Raw genomic sequence first — 24,596 nt, 5'->3', positions numbered from 1 at the left:
GACTTCTGTCACCAGGGCCCCTGAATGTGCTAAGCATGGCCCACACCAACCCCAGCACACAGCACACAGGTCTTACAGTTGCTCTTATGCATTCCTACCTGCAAGACGTCACCCAGCACCTCACCCTTCTCCTGGGGTGGGTTCTCCTGTAGCCGGGCCAAATGTTCTTCCAGCTGTGAAAGTTTTCCCTGAAGGATTTCATTCTTTTCTTCAAGGCATTTCTGGGAGTAAAAGAGCCCCACGTGAACAGAAGTGGAAGAGGCACTGGATGTCCCCACAAGCCCTTGTGAACATCAACAAAACATAAGACCCTATCACCTTGTTACCAAGATCTCCTTTTGCCCTCACCTAGGAAAAAACCCTCAGAAATCATGGACCTGGGACCATGAGAGACCTGCCTAGCTACAGGGCTGAATTAAGTCATGTGACCTGATAATTTCTTCTCCAAGGCCACAGAGTTTACTTCAAATTTCCTCACTGTATACCCTTCCTCAAAGAAGTCTTAGCTTCCAGATTATCCAAATACCCACCCAGCTTCAAAACACCCTGCCCCTCTGGGCATCAATAGCAGCAGCAGCCACAGCACCGCCCCTTCTATACCCCACTTCCCCTCACTGCTCACTAAGCACCCACAACAGGCCAGACACTGGGTGCCTTTCTGAATTTCTAACCCACACAATAGATCTGAGAGATAGCTGTTACTACCCTCTTTTACAGAGCAAGAATCTGAAGCTCATTTGTTAAATGGCTTGGCCCAGGGCTACATGGTTAATAAACGGCAGAGTTGAGTTCCTAATAACAGCAATAATAATAGCAACTAATTCACTGAGAGCTTACTTTGCACCACACAATGTGTTAAGTGCTTTCTATGTATTATTATCTTACAATGATTGATGAGGCAGCTACTCGTTCTTTTTCCCATTTTCAGGAAAGGATGCTTAGAGAGAAGGAGATCAAGTAACTTGTCCAAGATCCACACCTTGTAAATAGCAGAGACAAGATTCAAAGGTGTATTGGACTTCTAAGCCCACAATTCTTCCATTAAAGCACACTATTCACCCTTGAACAGAAGTCAGCTTAATTCCCAAAGGCCCAAAAGAAGAGAGCGTCAAACAGAATTCAACTTTGAACATGTGCTCAAGATGGTGGCCCTAATACCCCAAAACAGAGGGTTACCTTGTCCTGCAGGGCGGTGCTGAGCTCCTTCTCCAGGTGGGCCTGCTTCTCCCCCGACTCCTGAGTGGCCTTGCTGTGCTCCTCTGTTAGGTCATTGAGGGCGCCCTGCAGCTGCTGTAGGTGACTAGCAAATTCGCGCAGCTGAGAGAGACAAAAAGGGAAGCCCCATTACCCAGAGTCAGAACGTACCACCACTGCTGCTTGCTCCCAGAACTCCAGGACTGGATCCTCTGATGATCCTGTCCACTATCGGCAGGCCAATCATAATGAATCGCATCCCTAACTCAGGACTACAGATAAAAATTTAGGGCCACAAATAATTATGGGACAAGGTGAGAGGCAAAGTATGCAGGTCTCTGGAGAGACAAAGGCACCAGACAGGTGCCAAGAAGTTCTTCTCAACCCCCTCTTAGGAAATTGTCCAGAAAAACTCAATTCCAAGGGCCTCCAGGTGGGGGCATAACACACCTTAAAGGAAAGGTCCCCATTCTCCTCAGAGAGCTGGTTAATTTTGCGGTCCATCTGGCTCTTCTCTGTCTTCAGGTCCTGGCACTGCTTCAGAGTTTCATGGAGCCTCATGGTGAGGCTGTAAGGGAGGAGCAATGAGAAAAGAGTGTGTCCCTCAGGGGTACAGGGTGGGGCAGGGAGCTGGGAGGGAGGCAGATAGAGCTCTACCTCTCATTCTTGCCACGGAGCTCCTCAAGCTCCTTGGGCTCCAGCGGACTGGCCGCCTGCTTCTCGTTCAGCAGAGCCAGGCGGTCAATGCGCTGCTGCATCATGGCTACCTGTGCATCTGGGGGGACAAGGGGGAGGAGAGGCGCGTCAGCGCAGAACTAAGGAAAGGAGGGAGAGCAAGGAGGAAGCATCCAATCCAAGGGAAAGGGAAGACGGAGGCAAGGACAGAACCAGTTTCCAGGAGGTCAGCCTGACAGGCCCAGGGCCAACAGACGGCCCCTTCCTCAGACAAGCCCATTGCTCCCTGGAAGGAAATCCCAGATGCTGCCCACTCATACACATCTGCCATTTGCCAGCACCCACCCCTCTCGGTGAGGAGTTTGCGGTTCTCAGCCAGCTCCAGCTCCAGCTCATCTCTATTATTTCTCTCATCCGCAAGCTGCTTCTTCAGCCGTCTCATCTGGAATTGTGGGGTTTGCAGGATGTCACCCATGGGGGAGGCTGGAGAACCTGAGAGGAAGCTAAGGAAAGAGATAGCCCAGATGCCATGGTCATCTTCAGGTATAAGACCTGAAGTGACCAGCAACAGGCAGTGATGGGGAAGCAGGACACTATGGATGTGAGCACTGACCGGGAGACCCATACACCCAGGTTCTGTCTGCAGTGCCATTTCATGTCTTGTGACATGACCTTAAGGAAACCCTTCTTTCTCCAAGTCAAAAAATAAAGGGGGAGGGAGGTGTTCTCCTTGCCCCTGCAGAGCTGCACTGAGAGAAGGGACTTTAGTGTAATCAACAAAGAAAGGAATTCCATAAACAGGGAACAGTCTTTGAGAGAGGCCTTCTGCCCAAGACAGATCCCAACCAACTTCCCCAGCTAGTGCTGCAGCAGGTGAGGACATCCCCGCTTGACAGGTGCTGCAAGCATCTCTGATGATGGAAGGGGCTGCTTAATAGCTTAGTCTCCAGGAGGGAGGGAGCTCAGGACTGAATGCTGGGGCCCTGACCCAGGAAAGAGGCTCAGCACATACTTGTTCCCACTGGAAGAGGCAACCTTCTGTAGCTCTAGAAAGCGAACCTCCTTCCTGGCCTGGTGGCTGGGTGGAGAGAGTTCTTCAGAGATGGAGCTAGAAGGGACAGGAGCTGGCGGAAGGAACAGACAAAGCACAGAGGTTACTAAGAGGGTGAACAGATTTGTATCTTTACACAATTGAAGAACTCCTCTTGGGAGTGAATCAACAAACACATGTAAGCTACAGAAGGCAGCCACTGGGCAGAACCTAAGCAGGATCTCCTCTCAGGTCAGCCACTAGCCTCCTTTCTGAATTCCTCTAATCTAAAATCTTGCACTGCCAACACACTTTCTCACACCTTCTCTTTCCTTGGTTCCCATGATTACTTTTACATGGCTCTCCTATTTCTAAACACCCACTCTTATTAGTCTCCCTTATTTGCTCCTTCCTCCTCCACCCACCTTCTAAGCCCTCAGTGTTCAGATGGGGCCTCCTTGCTCTGCTCACAGCTTCAATGGCCAGCCATACAGTGACCTGCAAACCCATAACTTGGCCCAGAGCCTCTCCTCTCACATTTCCAACATCACCTGAAGGGGTTATGAGGAACCTGAATATGAGGAACATCAAATTCAGCAGCTGGAAGAGAACTTGCCGAGACCCAAGTCTTATGTCCTATCATCACTGATGGCCTCTTCACCAGAAGATAAAGCTATCACTCTTTCCATTATGCTTCCAGCTAGACATCTGGTAAAACTGGTACCTCTCTGTCCTAGCACTTATTCCTTATCATACCTCTTGGGTTTATGCATATGCCTTCTCATCTAGAAAGAGCTTAATGTGGAGGAAAAACATCTTTTAAGACTGTACTCCTACATTCTAAACCAGGAGTAATGGTTGTTTAAAAAATAAAAAACAGCCTTGGCCGGTGTGGCTCAGTGGTAAAGTGCCGGTCTGTGCACCAAAGGGTCATGGATTCCATTCTTGGTCAAGGACACATACCTGGGTTGCAGATTCCATCCCAGGCCCCAATGGGGGCGCATGTGGGAAGCAGCCCATACATGTGTCTCTCTTACATCAATGTTTCTCTCTCCCTCACTTCCCTTCAACTCTCTCTAAAAATCAATGGAAAAAATATCCTCAGGTGGCTCAGTGGTTGAGTGTTGACCTATGAACCAGGACGTCATGGTTTGACTACTGGTCAGAGCACATGCCCAGGTTGTGGGCTCGATCCCCAGTGGGGTGTGTGCAGGAGGCAGCCGATTAATGATTCTCTCTCATCATTGATGTTTCTATCTCTCTCTCCCTCTCCCTTCCTCTCTGAAATCAATACAAATATATTTTAAAAAACATCCTTAGGTGAGGATTAAAAAAATAAATAAATAAACAAAATAAAAAACAAAGGGGTGTGTGTGTGTGTCGGGGGCGAAGGGGGTGGTTGTGGTGGTGGTGATGTGATCAAGGAGAACGTAACCGCAGACAAGATCACTTATTAAGAAGTTTTGCTTGGCTGCTGCCAGGCAGCTAGTAGTTCTGTGTGAACTGGGATGATGGCAACAGGGCCCAGAAATCAACCTACTCCATTACACAATTTTCCTGAGGACCAACTCTGTGTCTTGTTTTAGGGCCAGAAACAACCCCCTTCCTCAACAACTCTGGATCCCAGCTCAGAGAGGTGATCCTCAGAAGGGGTCCCTATTTACCTTTTTGCAAGAAGTTCTCTAGGTCCTCATTCAGGTTTAATCCATCTTCATGGTCTAGCACAAATTTGAGGATGACGGCTAACTCAGCCTAGGCCACAGGGAGAAAGAGCAACACTTAAGTATTAAGGAGACCTAAAGGGATGGAGGTCATCACCCTGACAGTGCCAGCCCCAGGTCTATGGGAGCCCATTCTTCCTCTAAGAGCTGGAAGCCCCATGGTCCAGCCGAGAACATTCCACTAGAGACGTGTTCACCCCACTTGCTCCCACCCCCTCTCCTCCCTAAATATCCACTCAGGGTTAGAGTTTCCAACTGACTTCACTCCTGACCACAAGAGATGAGAACAGGCAAGGAACGGAATGTGCTCAGAAAGCTTTAACATAACTATTTTGGCCTCTTTCAGCTGACCCTCACTGTTCTTTATTATCTAGGTGAGAACACCTCAGGGCTCATCCAAAGCTTATCCACCAGCTCAGCTGTAAAATCTTCCCTTCTCTGTCTGAATTCCAAAGCTACAGAGTTCATTTAATTTTCCTGGCCAACTCTGCTGTATCCCTTATTCTTCTAGAATCTCTTCCTACCAGCTCTATGACCTGCTTGGAGCAGAGAAAAGGTTGAAGGGAGGGAGAAACCACCTGTTCCTTCCAGGCCACATGACACTAACCCCATCCCCAATATGAGCCATGAGCTGAGTACGAAATGGGATGATTCAACATTTCTACCATAACGTGAAGGCCACAGCTCTCTGGACACTGCCCCACCAGTCACCTACAGTATCCACTCTGGCATTCCAGCTGCTTCTGCTCTGGGAAATAAAGAGCAGCTGCTCCTGCAAGAAGCAAGGCCAACACCAGAACCTATATGGCAGGTAGCTCCTGGAAACCAGGTCAATTCGCTCTATAATGAAGCAGATGCACCAACTCCTCTTCACTTAGGGGCCATGTAGAGGAGGGGAAAGGAGGTAACCACTGAGCTAGAATGTCGTGGTGGACAAAGACATTCTAACTAACTAATCCTTTCTACTAGAGGAAAAGAGGAATAAATGGAGTGACAGTACACACACACAGGAATACCTACATGAAGAGAGAAAAATTTTTAGGTAGCACCCAAACACAACATAGTTTCTGGTACGGTTATATATGAAAAAAGCTTGGAAGTATATCCTTTAAAAGTTAGCAGTTATGCTCTAGCTCAGTGGTTCTCAACCTTCTGGCCCTTTAAATACAGTTCCTCATGTTGTGACCCAACCATAAAATTATTTTCGTTGCTACTTCATAACTGTAATGTTGCTACATTAGAGTTATGAATCGTAATGTAAATATCTGATATGCAGGATGGTCTTAAGTGACCCCTGTGAAAGTGTCATTCGACCGCCAAAGGGGTCACGCCCCACAGGTTGAGAACTGCTGCTCTAGCTGGTTTGGCTCAGTGGATAGAGCATCGGCCTGTGGACTGGAAGGTCCCAGGTTCAATTCTGGTCAAAGGCACATGCCTGGGTTGTGGGCTCGATCCCCAGTAGGGGGTGTGCAGGAGGCAGCCCATCAATGATTCTCTCTCATCACCGATGTTTCTCTCTCTCTCTCTCTCTCTCTCTCTCTCTCTCTCTCTCTCTCTCTCTCTCTCCCTTCTTCTCTGAAATCAATAAAAAAATATTTAAAAAAAATAGTTAGCAGTTATCTCTGGGAATGGGATTATTGGCACCATTATTTTCTTCTTTGTGCTTTTCAATATTTTTCAGACTTTCTAAATGAATGGCTGTAACTATTATATGTGCTCTTTAAAGAAAACAGGTGGGGTGAGGTGAAATGCAGGCTAGGCCTGCTAGGTAGAGTGGAGGCACAAGGGCTTACCTGAATCTTATAGTCAAACTGTTCCCAGTCCCTGAGACTTTTGGAGCTCACGGTGGACTGGTATAGGAGCAACATGGTTATCTAGGAACAAAACAGGAGGCAGTCACTGAGCGGAGCCTGTCTCTCTTCTCGCTGCCCACCCTCCCACCCCCAAAACCCCTACCCCCACCCCCCAGGCTATTCTGGAGACGCTTCCAAAGCTCCTAGAATTCAGCAGCCCAGGCCACTGCCCTTAAACTGCACTAGGAAACACTCGAGGACTCAATGCCTACGTGCAAAAAGCCATGTGCCAGGATTCCTGCACAGCTAAATACCTGGACTCATGGAACCCTCTAGGCCAGCACCCGGACAGGAGAAGGAATGAAGTAGACTGAGCTAAAAAGAAAAATAGGACAACAGCTGGGTGAGGCCTGATTCCTGCCAGGTCTCCACTGAGGTCCACAGTAATGGTCTAGTAAACTCTGTCACATGGCATGGTCTCCTAGAATCTTTGGGCTAAATTAGCCCCTGCCTCACCAGGTGGCTATCAAAACCTACCTCAAACCTCGACAAGCCCCAGAAATAAAGCCCCCACCATTTCCTCTGGGTTACAAGAAGGCTCTGCAGGTCCCTCTGATGCCACCCTTCCACCCCCAGCCTGGTGTTCTATAGCTACCTTGGCCAGTTCCAGCTCTGACCCCTCCATCACCTTCTGCACTGACACCAGGCATTCCGGGGAAGATGGATGTTTTCGGTTTTCTGTAATGACAAGGTAGATAAGAGGTGAACTTCCCAGGGGTCATTCCTGAAATCATCAGAACATCTGAGTCAGAGCAGAGTCACTGTCTCTGGTGGAGCTAGAAGATGGAGGGCTCCTTACTCCTATGTCCTCTCTCCCCAACATACATGTTTCCATCTGAAGTGAGCTCTATCCTGGATCAGTCCAAGGATTACAGGGATAATTCCTGAAGAAAGCAGGCTGGATTCACAGCAGCTCTGGGGCATAGCACTACACTCACCCATCCACGCACAAGCTCCTGCTCAGCCCTACAGAGGAGCCCAAAGATTCCAGGTCACTCTAGACCAGTGGTTCTCAACCTTCCTAATGCCACGACCCTTTAATACAGTTCCTCATGTTCTGGTGACCCCCAATTTCATTGTTACAAACTGAACATAATTAAAGCATAGTGATTAATCACAAAAACAATATGTAATTATATGTGTTTTCCAATGGTCTTAGGCGACCTGTGAAAGGGTCGTTCGACCCCCAAAGGGGTCGCGACCCACAGGTTGAGAACCGCTGCTCTAGATTCTCCTTCCAGCCTTGGCTGGTGCTGCTCAGTAGTTAGAGAGTCAGCCCCAACACTGAAAGGTTACAGGTTCAATTCCTAGTGGAGGGCATGTACCTGGATTGCAGGTTTGGTTTGATCCGGCCCTAGTTGGGGTGTGTGGGAGGTGGCCAATCGATGTTTCTCTCTTGCATCGACATTTTTCTCTCTCTCTCCCTACTTCCTTCCCTCCCACTCCCTCTAAAACCAATGGAAAAGGTATCCTTAAGTGAGGGTTAACAAAACAACACAACAAAAAAAGACTTTCCTTCTAACTGAGGTCACAAAGGAAGCCTGCAGCTGAGTCATATGAGGAAGACTGGGGATACTTGGTTCTTATGCTGCCAGAGTATCTGGGCTCAATTACTAACACCTTGCTTTAAATCCATTCTCACCTTTCCTTTAATTCTCTGGAGGTGGAGAAAGCAGATAATGAGCACTGTGCCAGAAGCTTTGCATGTGATCTTATTTACTCCACCCATAACCTAGAGTAATTATTATTATTTCCATTTTATAGACCTTTCTATATCCAGAAGGGTCACACAGTAGTGAGTAGAAGGGCCAAAATCTCAACTTAAATCTGCCTCTGCCCTTATACCAGTGGTCGGCAAACTCATTAGTCAACAGAGCCAAATATCAACAGTACTTCTTCAAAATAGACTCGCCCAGGCTGAAAACCGACTTCTGCGCATGGGCCACAAAGTTTCAATCGCACTGTATGTGTGCGCCCGCGTGGTATTTTGTGGAAGAGCCACACTCAAGGGCCAAAGAGCCGCATGTGGCTCGCAAGCCGCAGTTTGCCGACCACGGCCCTATACCTATTGCCTAAGCCAGTGGTCGGCAAACTCATTAGACAACAGAGCCAAATATCAACAGTACAACGATTGAAATTTCTTTTGAGAGCCAAATTTGTTAAACTTAAACTATATAGGTAGGTACATTGTTATTAACTTAATTAGGGTACTCCTAAGGCTTAGGAAGAGCCACACTCAAGGGGCCAAAGAGCCACATGTGGCTCGCGAGCCGCAGTTTGCTGACCACTGGCCTAAGCAATTAATTTAAAGTTACCCAAGAAAAATGTTTTTCTTGCAAAGAGGATAACATAGATGCCTCCCTCTCCTCCATCTCCTTGCAGGTGAGGAGTCCTAAAAACTGACCCTCTGGCTGTACCTGGAGCTCGAGAAGAGCTCTGGGACTGAAGGGACACTCTTCTTGCCCCAGCTAGTGTGAGCATCACCAGACCCCAGGAAGCTGACCGGGTTGTATTCATCTCTGTGGTACAAAGTTGACAGCCCTGGGCCTTTGCCCCTACAGATACCTATTAACTGATTCCTCTGGACTCTCAAGAGCTGAGGAAGCAGCTCCTTCCCAGCTAGATAAGAAAGTACTTACTCTGCAGAAAACTGCACACGAAGTCCAGTCTCTCTGGCACTGGCTGTTGCACGATTTGCTGACTCTCCTCAGTGCTGTGGCTAGAAAAAGAGCAAGCATTAGGAACAGAGCACTTAGCAGTCCTTCCCTCCTTGGTACTACATCACATACTACCTTCCCATTTCGTCAGGCTTGGTCTGCACTGGATTTGGGAAGGAACCTGACCAGATACTGGAGGGGAGAAGATACCAAGGCACCATTTACTCAGAAGAACTATGTAGGGGGTGGCACGTGGAGACCTGGGCATGAGGCCCCTTTGGAAAGAGCACTCTGACATCCCATCTGTGAATACAGTAACGCACCACTTAACGACGAGGACACGTTCTGAGAAATGCATTATTAGGCAATTGCATCGCTGTGCAAACATCACAGAGTGCACTTACCCAAATGTAGACGGTGCCGCCTACTACACACCTCGGCTGCATGACTAACCCATTGCTCCCAGGCCACCAGTCCGTACAGTGCAGACGGCTAACAGCGTAACGAGGCACGGTGTTTTTTAAAAAACTCAGTAAGTAAAATAAGTGTACTCTAAAATAACGATAAATAGTAAATACCTAAAACAGTTTACTATCAAGTATTGTGTACTGGACATAACTGTGTGTGCTACACTTTCATACCACAGGCAGGACGGCCTTGTTTACACCAGCATGACCACAAACACATGAGTAATGCACTGCACTATATGGCATTACAATGGCTGTGATGTCACCAGCAATTTTCAACCTTTTTCATCTCATGACACATATAAAATAATTAGTAAATTCTGCAGCACACCAAAAAACATATTTTTTGCCAACCTGACAGAAATACTAGGTATAATTTTGATTCACTCACACCAGTCGGCTATTGTGTGGACTGTTGTCATTTTTATTTGCTAATAAGGGGAAAGAAGTCAGAAGTGCCCCTGACTAGTCAGGTATTGCACATTTTCAAAATTCTTGTGACAGCTGAAAATCACTGCACTAAGCAATAGGAATTTTTCAGCTCCATTATCATTTTATGGTGCCACCATCGTAGATGTGGTCTGTCTTTGACCGCAACATCATTTATACAGCATAGCTGTATTTTTTAAAAAAGCACATTTTGAAAATACTATTGAGTAATTATTTCAGTAACCATTTCATAATTTAGTCCTAAGTATTATATTCAATAACTGTCATGGAGAAAGCCTTAGAAGGCAATGAATTAAAGTGTCAGGATATTAAGTAGAGATTTTAAAGAATGACAATTCTGATTATTTTGGACTCTTCGATGTGTGGAAGAAGCTAGTGATAGAAATGTCTAAAAGAACAGCACAGAGTAAGTAAATATTGGTTTATATATAGATCCACGTATGAATAAAATGTAAATAAATTTGTAAGCATTAAAAAAAAAGGACTGTGGGAAGAGGGTCAAAAGTTGATGGAGGCAGCAGAGACAAATGGAAAGCTAAGTTCAACAATTAGGAAAAGCTCAAGTAAAGGGCAAAGATCAGGACACCTGGGAAACCTAGCGAGAATGAGAGTGAGAGAGGATGATGGGAAGGGAAAAAACAGGTCGAAGAACTGAAAGAATCAGAGGGAACAAGGCCCTGAAGTGACAGAGCGAAGTTCAACACACTAGGCTGAAGGCTGAGGTAGCAAAAGCCTCCCAGAGGCCAGAACAAGGGACAATCACTTTTGATCTGTGGCTGTCACCATGCTGATTTAGCCGGCAGGGAAGCCTAATACAAAGAGAGCAATGAGGGCTGGAGGCAGCAGAGGGAGCTCTCACACAGCCCAGGCCCCTAGCTCCTGGGGCTCAGTCTAACAGCAGTTTCATTTTCAGAGGTGAAGAATCTTCAATAATTAAAAGGTCTCTTGCTCCGCAGAACTTCAATCTTCAGGTTTCAACCAACTTTCTGGAAGGTAGGGAAGGCCTTAGAGACAGTGGTTCTCAGCCTTCCTAATGCCACGACCCTTTAATACAGTTCCTCATGTTACGGTGACCCCCAATTTCATTGCTACAAATTGAACATAATTAAAGCATAGTGATTAATCACAAAACAATATATAACTATATATGTGTTTTCTGATGGTCTTAGGCGACCCCAGTGAAAGGGTTGTTCGACCCCCAAAGGGGTCGCGACCCACAGGTTGAGAACTGCTGCCTTAGAACTGTCCAGTGCCAGACATCCAGAAAAGCACAAGAGGTAATCAAGCCAAGACTATGAAAATAGCTCCTTCTGTCTCCCACGTGATTACAAAGGCTTCTTCCAAGTGAACCTCCCCACAAGAAGCATTCTGGGTAGCTAGTCCATGATTAGGGACACCTGCAAAGTCTTCAGGAGATGCTAATCTCCTCACAGGCTCCTGCAGGAGCCTTCTTCCCTACCCGCCTACAATCTGGAATGCTGTGACTCCTTGCCTCAGTGTAGAGCAGTAATTTACCTAGTATATTCCATTAGGTAAAAAATAAAGCGTGTTCTCGGGTTAAATGTTTGAGAAATACTAGGTTAAACCAAACTAAACATTTTCTATATATGAGGATATAACATGCATCATTTCCTAATCACATTTCATCACAAAAGCATTTATTTTCCCCACTGGGCCTCTGGGATAAAAAAAAGTTGCATGAAACATGCTTTGGAAAAGCCAAGACTACATTCAAGTCTCTTCTCTGGCAGGAAACCATTCAGAACCACTGCTAGTCACACCTCCATCCTCCTTCTTCTCAAGAATTCCTACAGCACTCATGGATACAACTGCATCACTTATAATTGACCACTCTAACTGTGCAAGTTGAAAGCCAGGAATATATAGCAGGTGCTCAATATATGTGCTGACTGACAGGTGAGGGATGCTTTATACTGGGAAGAGTAAAAGTCAATGTCGGTAAGACAAATGTCAGGGCTTTAGTTTTCTGATAAAATGCCTCCACTAAACTTTGCTATTCAAGCCTCAAGATGGGACAGCCTTTTTGCTTCTATTCACACAAAGAACAGAAAGAGAAACTTGTCAGAGTGGTTGACTCCAATTATTTTACAGAGAGAAGGCCAAGTGGCTAAGGAATAAGCCCTGTTCAGTTCTCACAGCTTCTATATGCCACCAACCTGCCATCCTCCACTTCCTTCCTCTGAGGACTAGGCATCTGATTTAGGTTAGCAACAGTAGCAGCATCAAAAATGTAACAGGCAGAACACATCCACCAAAAATTCCCAAAGGAAGTTGGTCTGCATTATCCTGGATCTGAGATGGAGATTAGGGTTAGCCTGGGATTTCAACAGCCCCTCCCTCTAAAGCAATCTCTCTCTCTCTCTCTCTCTCCTCCCTCCTTCTTTCCCTCCCCCTCTCCTAGTCTAAACCTCAGGCAGCATGTTACAGAACAATTTGGAAGTGGGCATCTTGAATTTTTGAACTCCCTATGAAAATTTCCCACCAAGTTCTAAGTCTAAACAAAGGCACACATCGCTACCCCTGGATAAATCTACTGTTCTTGTCATTAGGCCAAGGATATTTATCTTCTCAAAAGCAAAAGTTCCTTGATCTATTACTCTTAAGTCAGAAAAAAGCAGGCTGTACCCTATTGTATGTCATAACATGAGGCATATTATACCTGGCTGCTTCTCTTTTAGTGAAGTTAAAATTGAACAGTGAAGTAGGTACTACCAGCTTATGCTTTTATTGGCCATTGATGTTGGTTGCCTAGATCTATCATTTCATTAAGGTTTGCAAAATAATTACTTTCACTAAGATTAGCTGCAAAATGCTGATTTATAGGTGGTACCTAACTCCACCTATAAAGTAGTCTTGCAAAAATATCTTATACTTACAGCCATAAAGATTTAATTTAAAAATAAACAAACCCTGCCCTAGCCGGTTTGGCTCAGTGTATAGAGCATCAGTCTGTGGACTCAAGGGTCCCAGGTTCGATTCCAGTCAAGAGCCCATGCCTGGGTTGTGGGCTCGGTCCCCAGTGGGGGACATGCAGGGGGAAGCCAATCAATGATTCCCTCTCATCACTGATGTTTCTATCTCTCTCTTCCTCTCCCTTCCTCTCTCTGAAATCAATAAAAATATATATTTTTTTAAAACCCTGAAAAAAGCAAAACAAAAAATCTTAACCCAAACAGATCTAATTACTATTTATAGGCAACAGTGGGAAGAGAACATGTAAAGCAGCATCATGATGATATAATTAACAAAATCCAAATTATAGGAAATTCTATAGGATCAAAAAAGGGGAGTGTTGGGGAATGGAGTAGAAAACAAGACTTGTGGGAGGAGATGGCCCTGATAAAAGCTCTTCAATACCAAAGCTAAAGATTTAGAACTCAAACTCCTGGCAATGACCAGTAAGTCACTGAGGCTCATCAGCTGTGGGGTATCACAACAAAAGGATGGGAGGAAGGTTCCTGAGATCACATGTGCAGGAATGCCCTGGAATAAGGGCAGGTTAGAGAAGAATGACATCACAAGGGCCTGGTATCCAGAATTAAGCAGAAGGAAGGATGTGAGAAATCTTCTAAATCAGCGGTCACCAACCACGGACCACCACGGTGGTCCGTGGTTGGTGACCGCTATTCTAAAGGACAGACTGAGAGGATGGTGACTGATTAGAAATCAGTGCCAAGGAGAGGAAAGAATTCAAATTGATGTTGAAAGGTCGTGCCCTGATAACTGGGAGAGAAAATGGTAGCATCTGTATGAAAATAATAGTGGCTTCTTTCAGAGGTACTAAGGCAGGTGTTGGCAGACCACAGAGATTTTTTAAAAATCCTAAAAGACATCCCATTACCAATAAACATTTCAAAAGATACATTCAAAAGATTTTGAAAAAAACCACTAGCAAACCTATCTGTCCTGAGTTACTCAGCCCTGCTAGTCTTTACTGATGGAGAATATCAACTACATTTTCATTCGCTATTTACTCATCCAACAAACATTAATTAAAATCAACGTACTGTCTTGCCCTAGCTAGTTTGGCTAAGTGGATAGCGTCGGCCCTCGGACTAAAGGATCCCGGGTTCGATTCCAGTCAAGGGCACCTACCTAGGTTGCAGGCTTGATCCCTGACCCTGGTTGGGGTGCATGCGGGAGGCAACCAATCAATGTGTTTCTCTCACATCGGTGTTTCTCTCTTCCCCTCCCTTCTACTTCCTCTCTCTAACAACCAATGGAAAAATATCCTCGGGTGAGGATTAAACAAAAAAAAATAAAATAAAATCAATGTACTGTCCTAAGCTAGCTATGAAGGACACAAGATAAATTAAACCTAGTCCCTAACTCAGTTCCATCTTCTTTCCCTGTCAATGAGCTGTTGTCTATGAATGGGTGACCAAATTACTTCACAGATGCTGAATCCCTGACCCTACCTGCCACATAAACACCCTCAACTCTTCTATCCTTGGCGTAGGGGTTCAGTCTACTGTGCTATCTTCTCTATCACTGTACCTCCAAATCCTTATATTGTGGACGTCCTCTACTTTTGTTTGTAGCACAAAGAAGTGAGAGAAGGTCAGTTTTGTCTTCCATAATCCCTGGAAGTTGATGATACAGGAAAAGGGATGAATTATGTGAGTTTAATAATTAGGTTATAGCTTGACCCATCTTTGCTTGGTTCCAGAGGAGGCTCCACTCCATTATTTCTCCATAACTGTGAGCTTCACTGAAAATATGTGCTAAAGACAGTTATAAAAAGGCCCAAACTAGCCCTAACCGGTTTGGCTCAGTGGATACAGCATCGGCCTGCGGACTGAAAGGTCCCAGATTCGATTCCGGTCAAGGGCATGTAACTTGGTTGCGGGCAACATCCCTAGTAGGGGGTGTGCAGGAGGCAGCTGATCCATGTTTCTCTCTCATCGATGTTTCTAACTCTCTATCCCTCTCCTTCCTCTCTGTAAAAAAATCAATAAAATATATTAAAAAAGAAAAAAAAGGCCCAAACTAGAAACCTGCCTACAGGACAACAAACAGCTTATCAAATGCTAATTAACCTCACAAAGCAAGGTAACAAGGCAGGTGAATGCCAATAGAAATGCTTTAATGGCTGCATATATGTGCTTTGCTAACAAATTAGAGATGAGATTTTTAAGTGCTTCTTATTTCCCTTAAGTACAAGAGCTTCCCCTTTCTTCTTAGCCCTTCAGGATACAAAGAAGGCTTGTGAGATAAGGATGAGTCACAGAAAGAGAGTGTAGAAGATTCCTATTGAGATAAGACAGGGAGCCCCAGAGCAAGCTCTTGGGATAGTGTGAGAGCACAGGGACTTGGAGGTTCTTCTGCGCAAGAGAGAGGAAGCCTTAAGGTGGAACAAGAGTGAAACTTCTCCCATAGAGAACCATGGTGACTGGAGGATGAGGTCAACATGTTCTTGCCTCTGGGCCCACAATGGCTTATGCCATCCCAATACTGTCGACGCTTTCTGGTCACAGAAGTCACCAAGGCAAGGGAGCAAATGGCAGTCCCCATTCCAGCACACAGCTTTGCTTGAGAAGCCCGAGAGAGATGTGATGCACACTCACATGCTGCCAATGATCTTGATGAAGACACTGCAGTCCTGCAGCTGCAGCAAGGCCTCCACAGGGTCAGCCACATGCAGACCATTCACCTGTGAGACAAAGGAAGAGCCCAGAGAAACTGTCATAAGTACCAGAGCACCGTGGTTCATGCCTTCCCCAGATGCTGACAATTCTCTGCTCACTGCAAGTGCCTGTAGTTGTGTGACTACAGGAATAAAGGAACAGATGATTCTAGGATTTTTAATTTCAGCATAAGAATGCTGCTGCACCCACTCACCCAGTGACAGCCGCCTGGAGCTGCCATCAAAATCCTTCCTTTGGCTTCAACTAAATAAGAACTTAAATTCTCCTAGGATGTTCTAGCTCTAGGGGTATACTTAAATGCAATTAGGCATAAAATGGTTCTGGAAGGATACACAAACTGGTACCACCATTGCCTCTAGAGAGAAGAATATGATGGCTGGGGGACAGAGGGGAAAAAAGAAAGGCTTCTTATATTATAGCCCTTTGTAACTCTTAAATGGCATAAACCTTTGTAGTTCAAATCTTTACATTTATAGCCCTCCGTGTCTCCTGAATTTTGAAATATTTGAAACTTATATTGAATATACACTCCCACACAGATATAAAATTTTGTTATTAATGTATGCTTAAAATTCCTTCCAGACATAAAACTTTGGCTGAGGGAAGTGGGAGAAATGATGGGGAACAAGATGGTTAAGATAAAAAAGGGGGGTCAGGGCTGGTTTGGCTCAGTGGATAGAGCATTGGCCTGCAGACTGACGGGTCACGGGTTCAATTCTGGTCAAGGGCACATGCCCAGGTTGCTGCTTTGATTCCAAGTGTAGGGCATGTAGGAGGCAGCCGATCAATGATTCTCTCTCATCACTGATGTTTCTATCTCTCTCTCCCTCTCCCTTCCTCTCTGAAATCTATCTATAATAATAAAAGTGTAACATGCTAATTAGACCGGATAGCCAAACGACCTTCCGAACGTCATTCTGGATGTCCTTCCAGATGAAGATGCAGCGGCGGGGGCCAAAGCAGAGGCAGTTTGGGGTGATCAGGCAGGCAGGCGAGTGGTTAGGGGTGACTGGGTGGGCAGACAGAGTGGTTAGGGAGAATCAGGCAGAGTGGTTAGTGGCGATCAGGCAGGCGGGCAGGTGAGCAGTTAGGAGCCTGTGGTCCCGGATTTCGAGAGGGATGTTTGACTGCCAGTTTAGGCCAAATCCCATGGCTGTCGGATATCCCCCAAGGGGTCCCGTATTGCGAGAGGGTGCAGGCTGGGCCAAGAGACACCTCCCATGCACAAATTTTGTGCACCGGGCCTCTAGTGTGCGTGTGTGTGTGTGTGTGTGTGTGTGTGTGTGTGTGTGTATGATCTCCTTAAAAAAAGAAAAGGGAAGTAAGGAAAAGAACTTGAAACTATAAAGAACAACTCACTAATTCTAATTCAATCCCCTGTCCCCTTTCTTCAGCTTTAGGCAGGCATCCATCTAAATCACTCTTTACAATTAGAAACTTTGCCAGAAGTCAAACGCAAATGAATCAGGTACACAAGTTGTTCAACTAGCATGTATGGTCAAATGTGAAAATCCTCATGAATTTCACAGGCACCAAGTTCACCAGGCTGAAGTTTAGCTTTGTATTGTATTACCTTAGGAAGGAAGGGTTTACTAAGTCAATCACCTTGTATAAGACTGAGGAAAGAAGGAGACTTAGCCTGCTTAACGAGGTATTTTAAAGAACTTTAGGATAGTGGTTATATGTAAATAATAGATTTTATTATTTATAAACTAGAGGCCCGGTGCATGAAATTCGTATATGGGGGGAGGGGGCCCTCAGTTTGGGTGCACCCTCTCCAATCCGAAACCCCTCGGAGGATGTCCGACTGCCGGTTTAGGCCCAATCCCAAACTGGCAGTTGGACATCCCTCTCGCAATCCGGGACTGCTGGCTCCTAACCACTAACCTGCCTGCCTGCCCAATCACCCCTAACTGCCCTCCCCTGCCGGCCTGATAGCCCCTAACCACCTTTGCCTCGGCCCCGCCACCGTGGCTTTGTCCGGAAGGCAGGGCGATCGGAAGATGTATGGTTGACCAGGTCTAATTAGCATATTACCCTTTTATTAGTATAGATGTGCTTTTTAAACATATTTTATTGTGTGTGTGTTTTTTTTTTTACAGAGAGGGAGGGAGAAGGATAGAGAGTTAGAAATGTCGATGCGAGAGAAACATCGATCAGCTGCCTCCTGCACACCCCCCACTGGGTATGTGCCCACAACAAAGGTACATGCCCTTGACCGGAATTAAATCTGGGACCCTTGAGTCTGAAGGCCAATGCTTTATCCACTGAGCCAAACTGGTTAGGGCTAGATTTGCTTTTTAAACAACACTGAGCTGGGAGCGCCCAGACAAAGATTTTGGGTCCATCTCCTCCACTAACTTGCCAGGAATCTTTGGAATCAACTTTTTGTCACTTGCCAAGAGACTATAATCCCTACCTTATCTACCTTAAAATACCAGTGTGGTTTCAAATGGGATTATGGATACAAAAACACATAAAAAGCATGGAATGCAAAGCACTATTATTGTTAATTAATTTACAATAATGAAGTAGATCCAGTAAGACTTATACGTCTCAGCAGTTACATTAGCTGCATGCAATGGAGAATCAAGAGGATGAAAATAAATAAATAAATAAATAAATAAATGAATGATTCAGCTACAAAAATAATAGTATTTATTTTGGTTAAACACTTTTATGTTAAAAGCAATTTCTAGCACTGGCTGGCATTGCTCAGTTGGTTGGAAAGTTGACCCATACACATAAAGGTGGTGGGTTCAATTCCCAGTCAAAGCACATACCCAAGTTGTTGGCTCCATCTCCAGAGGCAACAGATGAATGTTTCTCCCTATCTCTTCCTCTTCCTTCCTCTCTCTCGAAAATCAATAAAAACATATCCTCTGGTGAGGGTTAATTTAAAAAAACAACAAATAAAACCCACTTGTAGATGGATCTAAGTTAATATAGGTTAATTTTAAAAGTGTAGAATATAGGCCAGCTGGCGTGGCTCAGTGGTTGAGCATTGACCTATGAACCAGGTTGTCATGGTTCGATTCCCAGTCAGGGCACATGCCCGGGTTGTGGGCTTGATCCCCAGTAGGGGGTGTTGCAGGAGGCAGCCAATCAATGATTCTCTCTCATCACTGATGTTTCTATCTCTCTTTCTCTCTCCCTTCCTCTCTGAAATATACATATACATATATACATATACATACATACATACATATACATAATACATATATATATATATTTTTTTTAAAGTATAGAATATAAAATATGACCTCTCACTGAAGTCTTAAAGATAATATATTAAAACCATCTTTTGAAAAAAAGCTTAATCTAGTTAGGAATGACCAGTGTGTGTAAATTTTCTGAGAAAACTCTGAATACTCCAGGCAAAGATCTCTTTGTACCTACTAAAAATGAAGAGACTGCCAACACTTAAGCATCCAAAAACCATCTCCCTTTAATACCTGCAATGTAGGCAAAATATTCAAGGGCTATGAAAGCTTGTTCACTAACAAGTATGAAAGATCACATCAGCTGATTTAAATCACTTAAGGAATGTGGATTCATCTAATACCAATCCTATATAATAAAAGGCTAATATGCAAATTGACCGAATGGCTGAACGAGTGGTTGCTATGATGCGCACTGACCACCAGGGGGGCAGACGCTCACCGCAGGAGCTGCCCCCTGGTGGTCAGTGCGCTCCCACAGGGAGAGTGCTGCTAAGGCAGAAGCTGGGCTCACGGCTGGCAAGCGCAGTGGTGGTGGCAGGAGCCTCTCCCGCCTCCGCGGCAGCGCTAAGGATATCCAACTGCCAGGATATCCGCTCTGGGCCTAAGCTGTCAGTCGGACATCCTCCGAGGGCTCCCGGACTGCGAGAGGGCGCAGGCCAGGTTGAGGGAAGCCCCCCTCCCCAGTGTATGAATTTCGTGCACCGGGCCTCTAGTTAAGTAATAATCCAGCAATAGTTTCTTTCATAGATATAAAAATGTATTTTCTCCTGGTGCATTATTTTGCTCTCAAATGAGAAATCATTGGAAGGCTGAGGAAATGGAGAAGCTCTTTCATCTCTAATCAGGGTAAAAAACATGCAAGTAAGGGCCTAGCTCAGGGCAGAACACAAGAACTGTCTATCAGGCTTTTGGGGTTGCTTAGGTTGTTGAGTCTTAAAGTTCCCTATTCTCACCTGATCCAGCCTGGCTCAACGGTTGAGCATTGACCTATCAACCAGGAGGACATGGTTCTATTCCTGGTCAGGGCACATGCCCGAGTTATGGGCTCAGTCCATGCAGTAGGGGGCCATGCAGGAGGCAACTGATCAATGATTTGCTCTCATCATTGATGTTTCTATCTCTCTCTCCCTCTCCCTTCTTCTCTTAAATCAATAAAAAAATATATTTAACAAAATTTTTATTTAAAGTTCCCGATTCCCTATAACAACTTATTAACTGTTGGCACAGATTAATTTCAAGCTACTTGCTAAGTAAAATATATTTATTTTTACATTACAAAATAAATTACTGAAAATTTGGAAACCCAAAAAACTCCACTCATTCAAGTATTTTAATACACGCACTTTCAGTATGTATTTCTAGTCTTTTCTCCCTAAGTCATTTTTTTAAAAACCGCAGTTATAATGATCACATGTGTATATCTGTGTCCTAAACCAGCAGTCGCCAACCAGTAGTCCATAGACCACTGGGGGTCCATGAGGTCCGAGGGGTTGGCGACTGCTGTTCTAAACCACTCTTCTCAATAACGTATTATTTTATGCTGCTAGTGTCATAAAATCCACTGTAGCTGCCTACCTTTTAAATTGTAAATATACTTTAATGCATGTTCATGGTGATTTTTGAGGAAATTATACAAGTATTTGCTGTTAAATAAAACTAGTTTTGTGTCTGTTCTTCTCTGTAACAGCAGTAGTCACTATAAAAACAAGCCTAGGACCTAAATAAATAAAAAGGTAAACTGATCAACTTAAAACAATGTAGCTAAAGGATCCCCAATATTCACATAAGGCACGGAACTAGAGACATAGCTCATGGTTCCCCACACCCAGCTTTCTTTTGCGGGGGGGGGGGGGGGGGGGGGGGATGATGAAGGGAAGAGAAGGAAGAGACATTGTTTCTAATACATACATAAAACATTGAAATGTAATATAAATACAAAATGTATTAAATATAAATATTTTTAAAACCATTTTAAATAATACAACTACACAACTAAAATTTGTATCTATTTCAGAAACTGAAGACTGAGAATGCATGTTTTGTACATTAAATACATATCATTTGACTAGATATTTGATGCTGTCTTATAAAATCCACCCTATTTGGAAATTAAAAATTCATTTCCTTTGCCCTAACCGGTTTGGCTCAGTGGACAGAGTGTCGGCCTGGGGACTGAAGGGTCCCAGGTTCGATTCCAGTCAAGGGCATGTACCTTGATTGCGGGCACATCCCCAGTAGGGAGTGTGCAGGAGGCAGCTGATAGATGTTTCTCTCATCGATGTTTCTAACTCTCTATCCCTCTCCCTTTCTCTCTGTGAAAAATCAATAAAATGTTTTAAAAAGAAAAGATCAGGGACCTTTAAAAAATAATTCATTTCCTTTAAAATATTCTATATATTTTTTTTTAAGTTAGCTCTTTAATTGGCTAGCTGATCCATCGTCAGAGTGACTACTAAAATACCCTGTACCAAATAGCATGCCCAAGCAATATTTTAAGTTTCAGGAATTATTTATTCAGATACTGGACTAAATGGTTGTGTGTATGTATGAAATGTTTTTTACACACATTATATCAATATCCTCAGAATAACCCCATGTGGTATTATTTCCACTTTTATTTAAAATGTTTTTATTGATTTTTAGAGAGAGAAGAAGGAAGAGGGATAGAGATAGAAACATCAATGATAGAGAAACATCAGCAATCAGCTGCCTTCTCCACAACCCCTACCGGGGATCAAGTCTAAAACTCGGAATCAAACCAGTGGTCTCTTGGTTCCTGAGGCAATACTCAACTACTGAGCCACACTGGCTGGGCTATTTCTTCTTTTTTTTTTTTTTTTAATTTCAGAGAGGAAGGGAGAAAGACATAGAAACATCAATGATGATGAGAGAAACAGTGATCAGTTGCCTCCCGCACACCCCCTACTGGGGATCAAGCCAGCAATCCAGGTTTGTGCCCTCACGGAGAATCAAACCATGACCTCCTGGTTCATACATTGACACTTAACCACTGAACCACACCAGCCAGACAGGGCTTTTTCCAATTTTAAAATGAGGTGCTGAGAGACTAAGTAACTTGCTCTAAGTCACACAGTCCAAAACAATGATTCTAAGCCAGACTGTCTGGCTCCAAGGCCCATGCTTATCATCACTACACTCAATGGCCTCTATGGTTACTCTGTAGCTCTAAATTCCCAGTGCTTAGTATTATTTTTTTTAATTTGGTATTGTCTCAAGCAGAAAGTATATGAAAATACCTAGCAGAAGAATTTTGGTGACGTAATCAAGAAGGCAACAGGAGAATAATCGAAGCAGACAAAACATGGTAAAGAGAGCAAGGAGAACCTTGCCCTACAATTCAAGGCTTTTGAAGACCAAAGTTCAGTGCCAACACTTTTAGTCAGAAAAATCCACAGGGAGCAAATGAGGATGGGTTTCCATGCCACCTGTAGCAACTCTTCCCATGACTGAAGGGGAATATGTACCTTAGGGCAGCCTCTCCAAACCTACACAGGTAGACTCATGGATCACTGTCAGCATCAACATATAAATAATAAAAGTTAAAAATAAGGGGAAAACTGTATTTCCATAGCTGTGACTCCTAGAAAATTCTCCCAAGCTTCCTGGAAAAGTTTAGCAAAGGAGAGGAAGACCACTCACCCAAGAGAGGAGTGCAGCCACCCGGGTGGCATGGAGCGTCATCTTGATGATACCAGACCGTCACCCCAGTGCACCTGGGACCAAAGAGAAGGAGAGCTGTTAATGATATCAGGTATCCATGATGAAGGCGGAAGGAAGAAACAGTTCCATTTACTGGTGGCTCTTAACATTTAAATAAATCACTCTTCACTTTTACTTAATCCACATCACCAAGGCACCATGGGAATCTTTAGAGAGCTGAGAGTATACATCAAAATTAATATAAAACTTATTGCATCAGAGTGGACAATAAAGAATCCTGCATTTAATTCAATGTCCACAAGTTTAACACAATCTTTCTGTTCTACAGAAAGTACAACATTCAAAGCTGGCCTTCAACCCTTAAAACAGAACAATCATGGTTTTCCAGATAGACCTAGGTTTGAAAGATTGATTTCTGGCTCTTTCTGCAGGTCCCCAAATTCTACCTAACTAACAATAATAACTAAGTCCTTGGGGAACATCCCCAAATTCTGAATTTTTATATCCCCCCTCCCCCGAAATGTCAGACATGGTTCAAATGAGAGATTGGTGAAGCCAAAGCCAATTCTGACAGAGAGCCCAGAGGACATTTAATAGAAGATTAGGTACTTGTCCTGGTATTCTTAACTCCAACTTTCCTTCCCACTGGGAATTGGCCATCTACTTGCCAACCTGCCCAAGAGACCACAGACCTGGTGACTAAATATTCCCCAACACCTCCTAGCAGCCTCCACGATTCCCACAAATCTCCAGGGAGCAATCAGCCCCTCCTGCTGGAGGTGCTCAGTTTGTCATTACTCTATAAGGAAGAGCAAGAGTGGTTAAGAGCCACATCAACTATACTCTCCCCACATATTAGCATCTCCCAAGTGTGGGTTCTGTGGAACCAACATTTGCTAACATTTGCTAAGCACCTTCTGTATGCAAAGTGCTGGGATAAGAAAACACCATTCTTGTCCATATGGTGCTTACTGTCTAGTAGGAGAAGAACATACAGAAATCTCTTAGCCCTTTCTATGCAAGTGTACCTTGTTTATCAACCAATCAAAAAGGTTATTTTCTTAATCCTTACATGTTCATCCTGTGCTGGAAGCTAGGTGTGAGTATACAACAAAATTACCTGAAATGGGAGACAATGACATGGTCCTTGCCTTTGAGGGGCTTACAGCAGGATAAGGAGTAAAATAAAATATACATGAAGCATTAAATAATGTAAGAAAATAATTAAATGCTAAATATAACTTAATGCTAATTATAATTGTTTCCTGACCCTGCAAAACCTAACATGATTCCATCTGTCATATCAATGTCAGCCTTGGAAATGAGTCAATTCACCTGGGCTTTTGGCAATAAGCAAATGCAGTGGTTAAGGGAGCTCTCAGGAGGCAGAGAAGCTAAGGAGCCTATGTGTTCCTCAGTCTTGGATGATTTTCACTCAGGATGGCCTATTCGTGAACAATAACTGCGTAGCTCCCTGCGGCCAGGCAAGGATGAAGGCAGATGGCCTCAATTATTATACTGCAAAAAGGCTTTCCTGGTGATTGGCCAGTCTAAAGTTAGAGGGACCAAGCTTGGCATTGTGGTAAAGGTGGCAGTGGCCAAATGCTTGACTGGTACTTCTTGAGGAGAAAAAAAAAAAAAAGTCTGAGCTACTCAGGAACAAGGGAAATGAGTCCCAGGTCACCTCCCCCTCATCCCCAATGCTGCCTCTAGACTTAATATCATTTTTTTTCCATTTAAATTCTTTATTGTTTAAAGCAGTGGTCGGCAAACTACGGCTCGTGAGCCACATGTGGCTCTTCGGCCCCTTGAGTGTGGCTCTTCCACAAAATACCGACTTCTGCGCATGGGCCATGAAGTTTCAATCGCACTGTATGCACGCCCGCATGTGGTATTTTGTGGAAGAGCCACACTCAAGGGGCCAAAGAACCGCATGTGGCTTGCGAGCCGCAGTTTGCCGACCACTGGTTTACAG

The 24,596-nt window shown here is 44.4% G+C and overlaps 1 protein-coding gene across 8 annotated transcripts in view; it reads right to left on the bottom strand.

The window, feature by feature from the left end:
- Positions 1-24,596, bottom strand: part of NUMA1 (nuclear mitotic apparatus protein 1) — an 88,600-nt gene that overhangs the window by 12,964 nt on the left and 51,040 nt on the right. For all 8 annotated transcript variants that reach the window (XM_036325115.1, XM_036325116.1, XM_036325109.1 and 5 more), the window contains exons 2-13: positions 22,601-22,674; positions 15,636-15,721; positions 9,113-9,192; positions 7,069-7,151; positions 6,414-6,494; positions 4,564-4,651; positions 2,882-2,993; positions 2,215-2,372; positions 1,852-1,969; positions 1,645-1,762; positions 1,177-1,317; positions 99-221 (exon numbers count right to left, since the gene is read on the bottom strand). In XM_036325115.1, coding sequence (XP_036181008.1) covers positions 99-221; positions 1,177-1,317; positions 1,645-1,762; positions 1,852-1,969; positions 2,215-2,372; positions 2,882-2,993; positions 4,564-4,651; positions 6,414-6,494; positions 7,069-7,151; positions 9,113-9,192; positions 15,636-15,721; positions 22,601-22,642 — 1,230 coding nt within the window. In that variant the 5' untranslated portion in view covers positions 22,643-22,674. The remainder of the gene's footprint in view (positions 1-98; positions 222-1,176; positions 1,318-1,644; positions 1,763-1,851; positions 1,970-2,214; positions 2,373-2,881; positions 2,994-4,563; positions 4,652-6,413; positions 6,495-7,068; positions 7,152-9,112; positions 9,193-15,635; positions 15,722-22,600; positions 22,675-24,596) is intronic.

Source organism: Myotis myotis, unplaced genomic scaffold, assembly GCF_014108235.1.
Source record: "Myotis myotis isolate mMyoMyo1 unplaced genomic scaffold, mMyoMyo1.p scaffold_m19_p_10, whole genome shotgun sequence".
NCBI classification, from domain to species: Eukaryota; Metazoa; Chordata; class Mammalia; order Chiroptera; family Vespertilionidae; genus Myotis; species Myotis myotis.
This window is presented reverse-complemented; position numbering and strand designations above follow the sequence as displayed.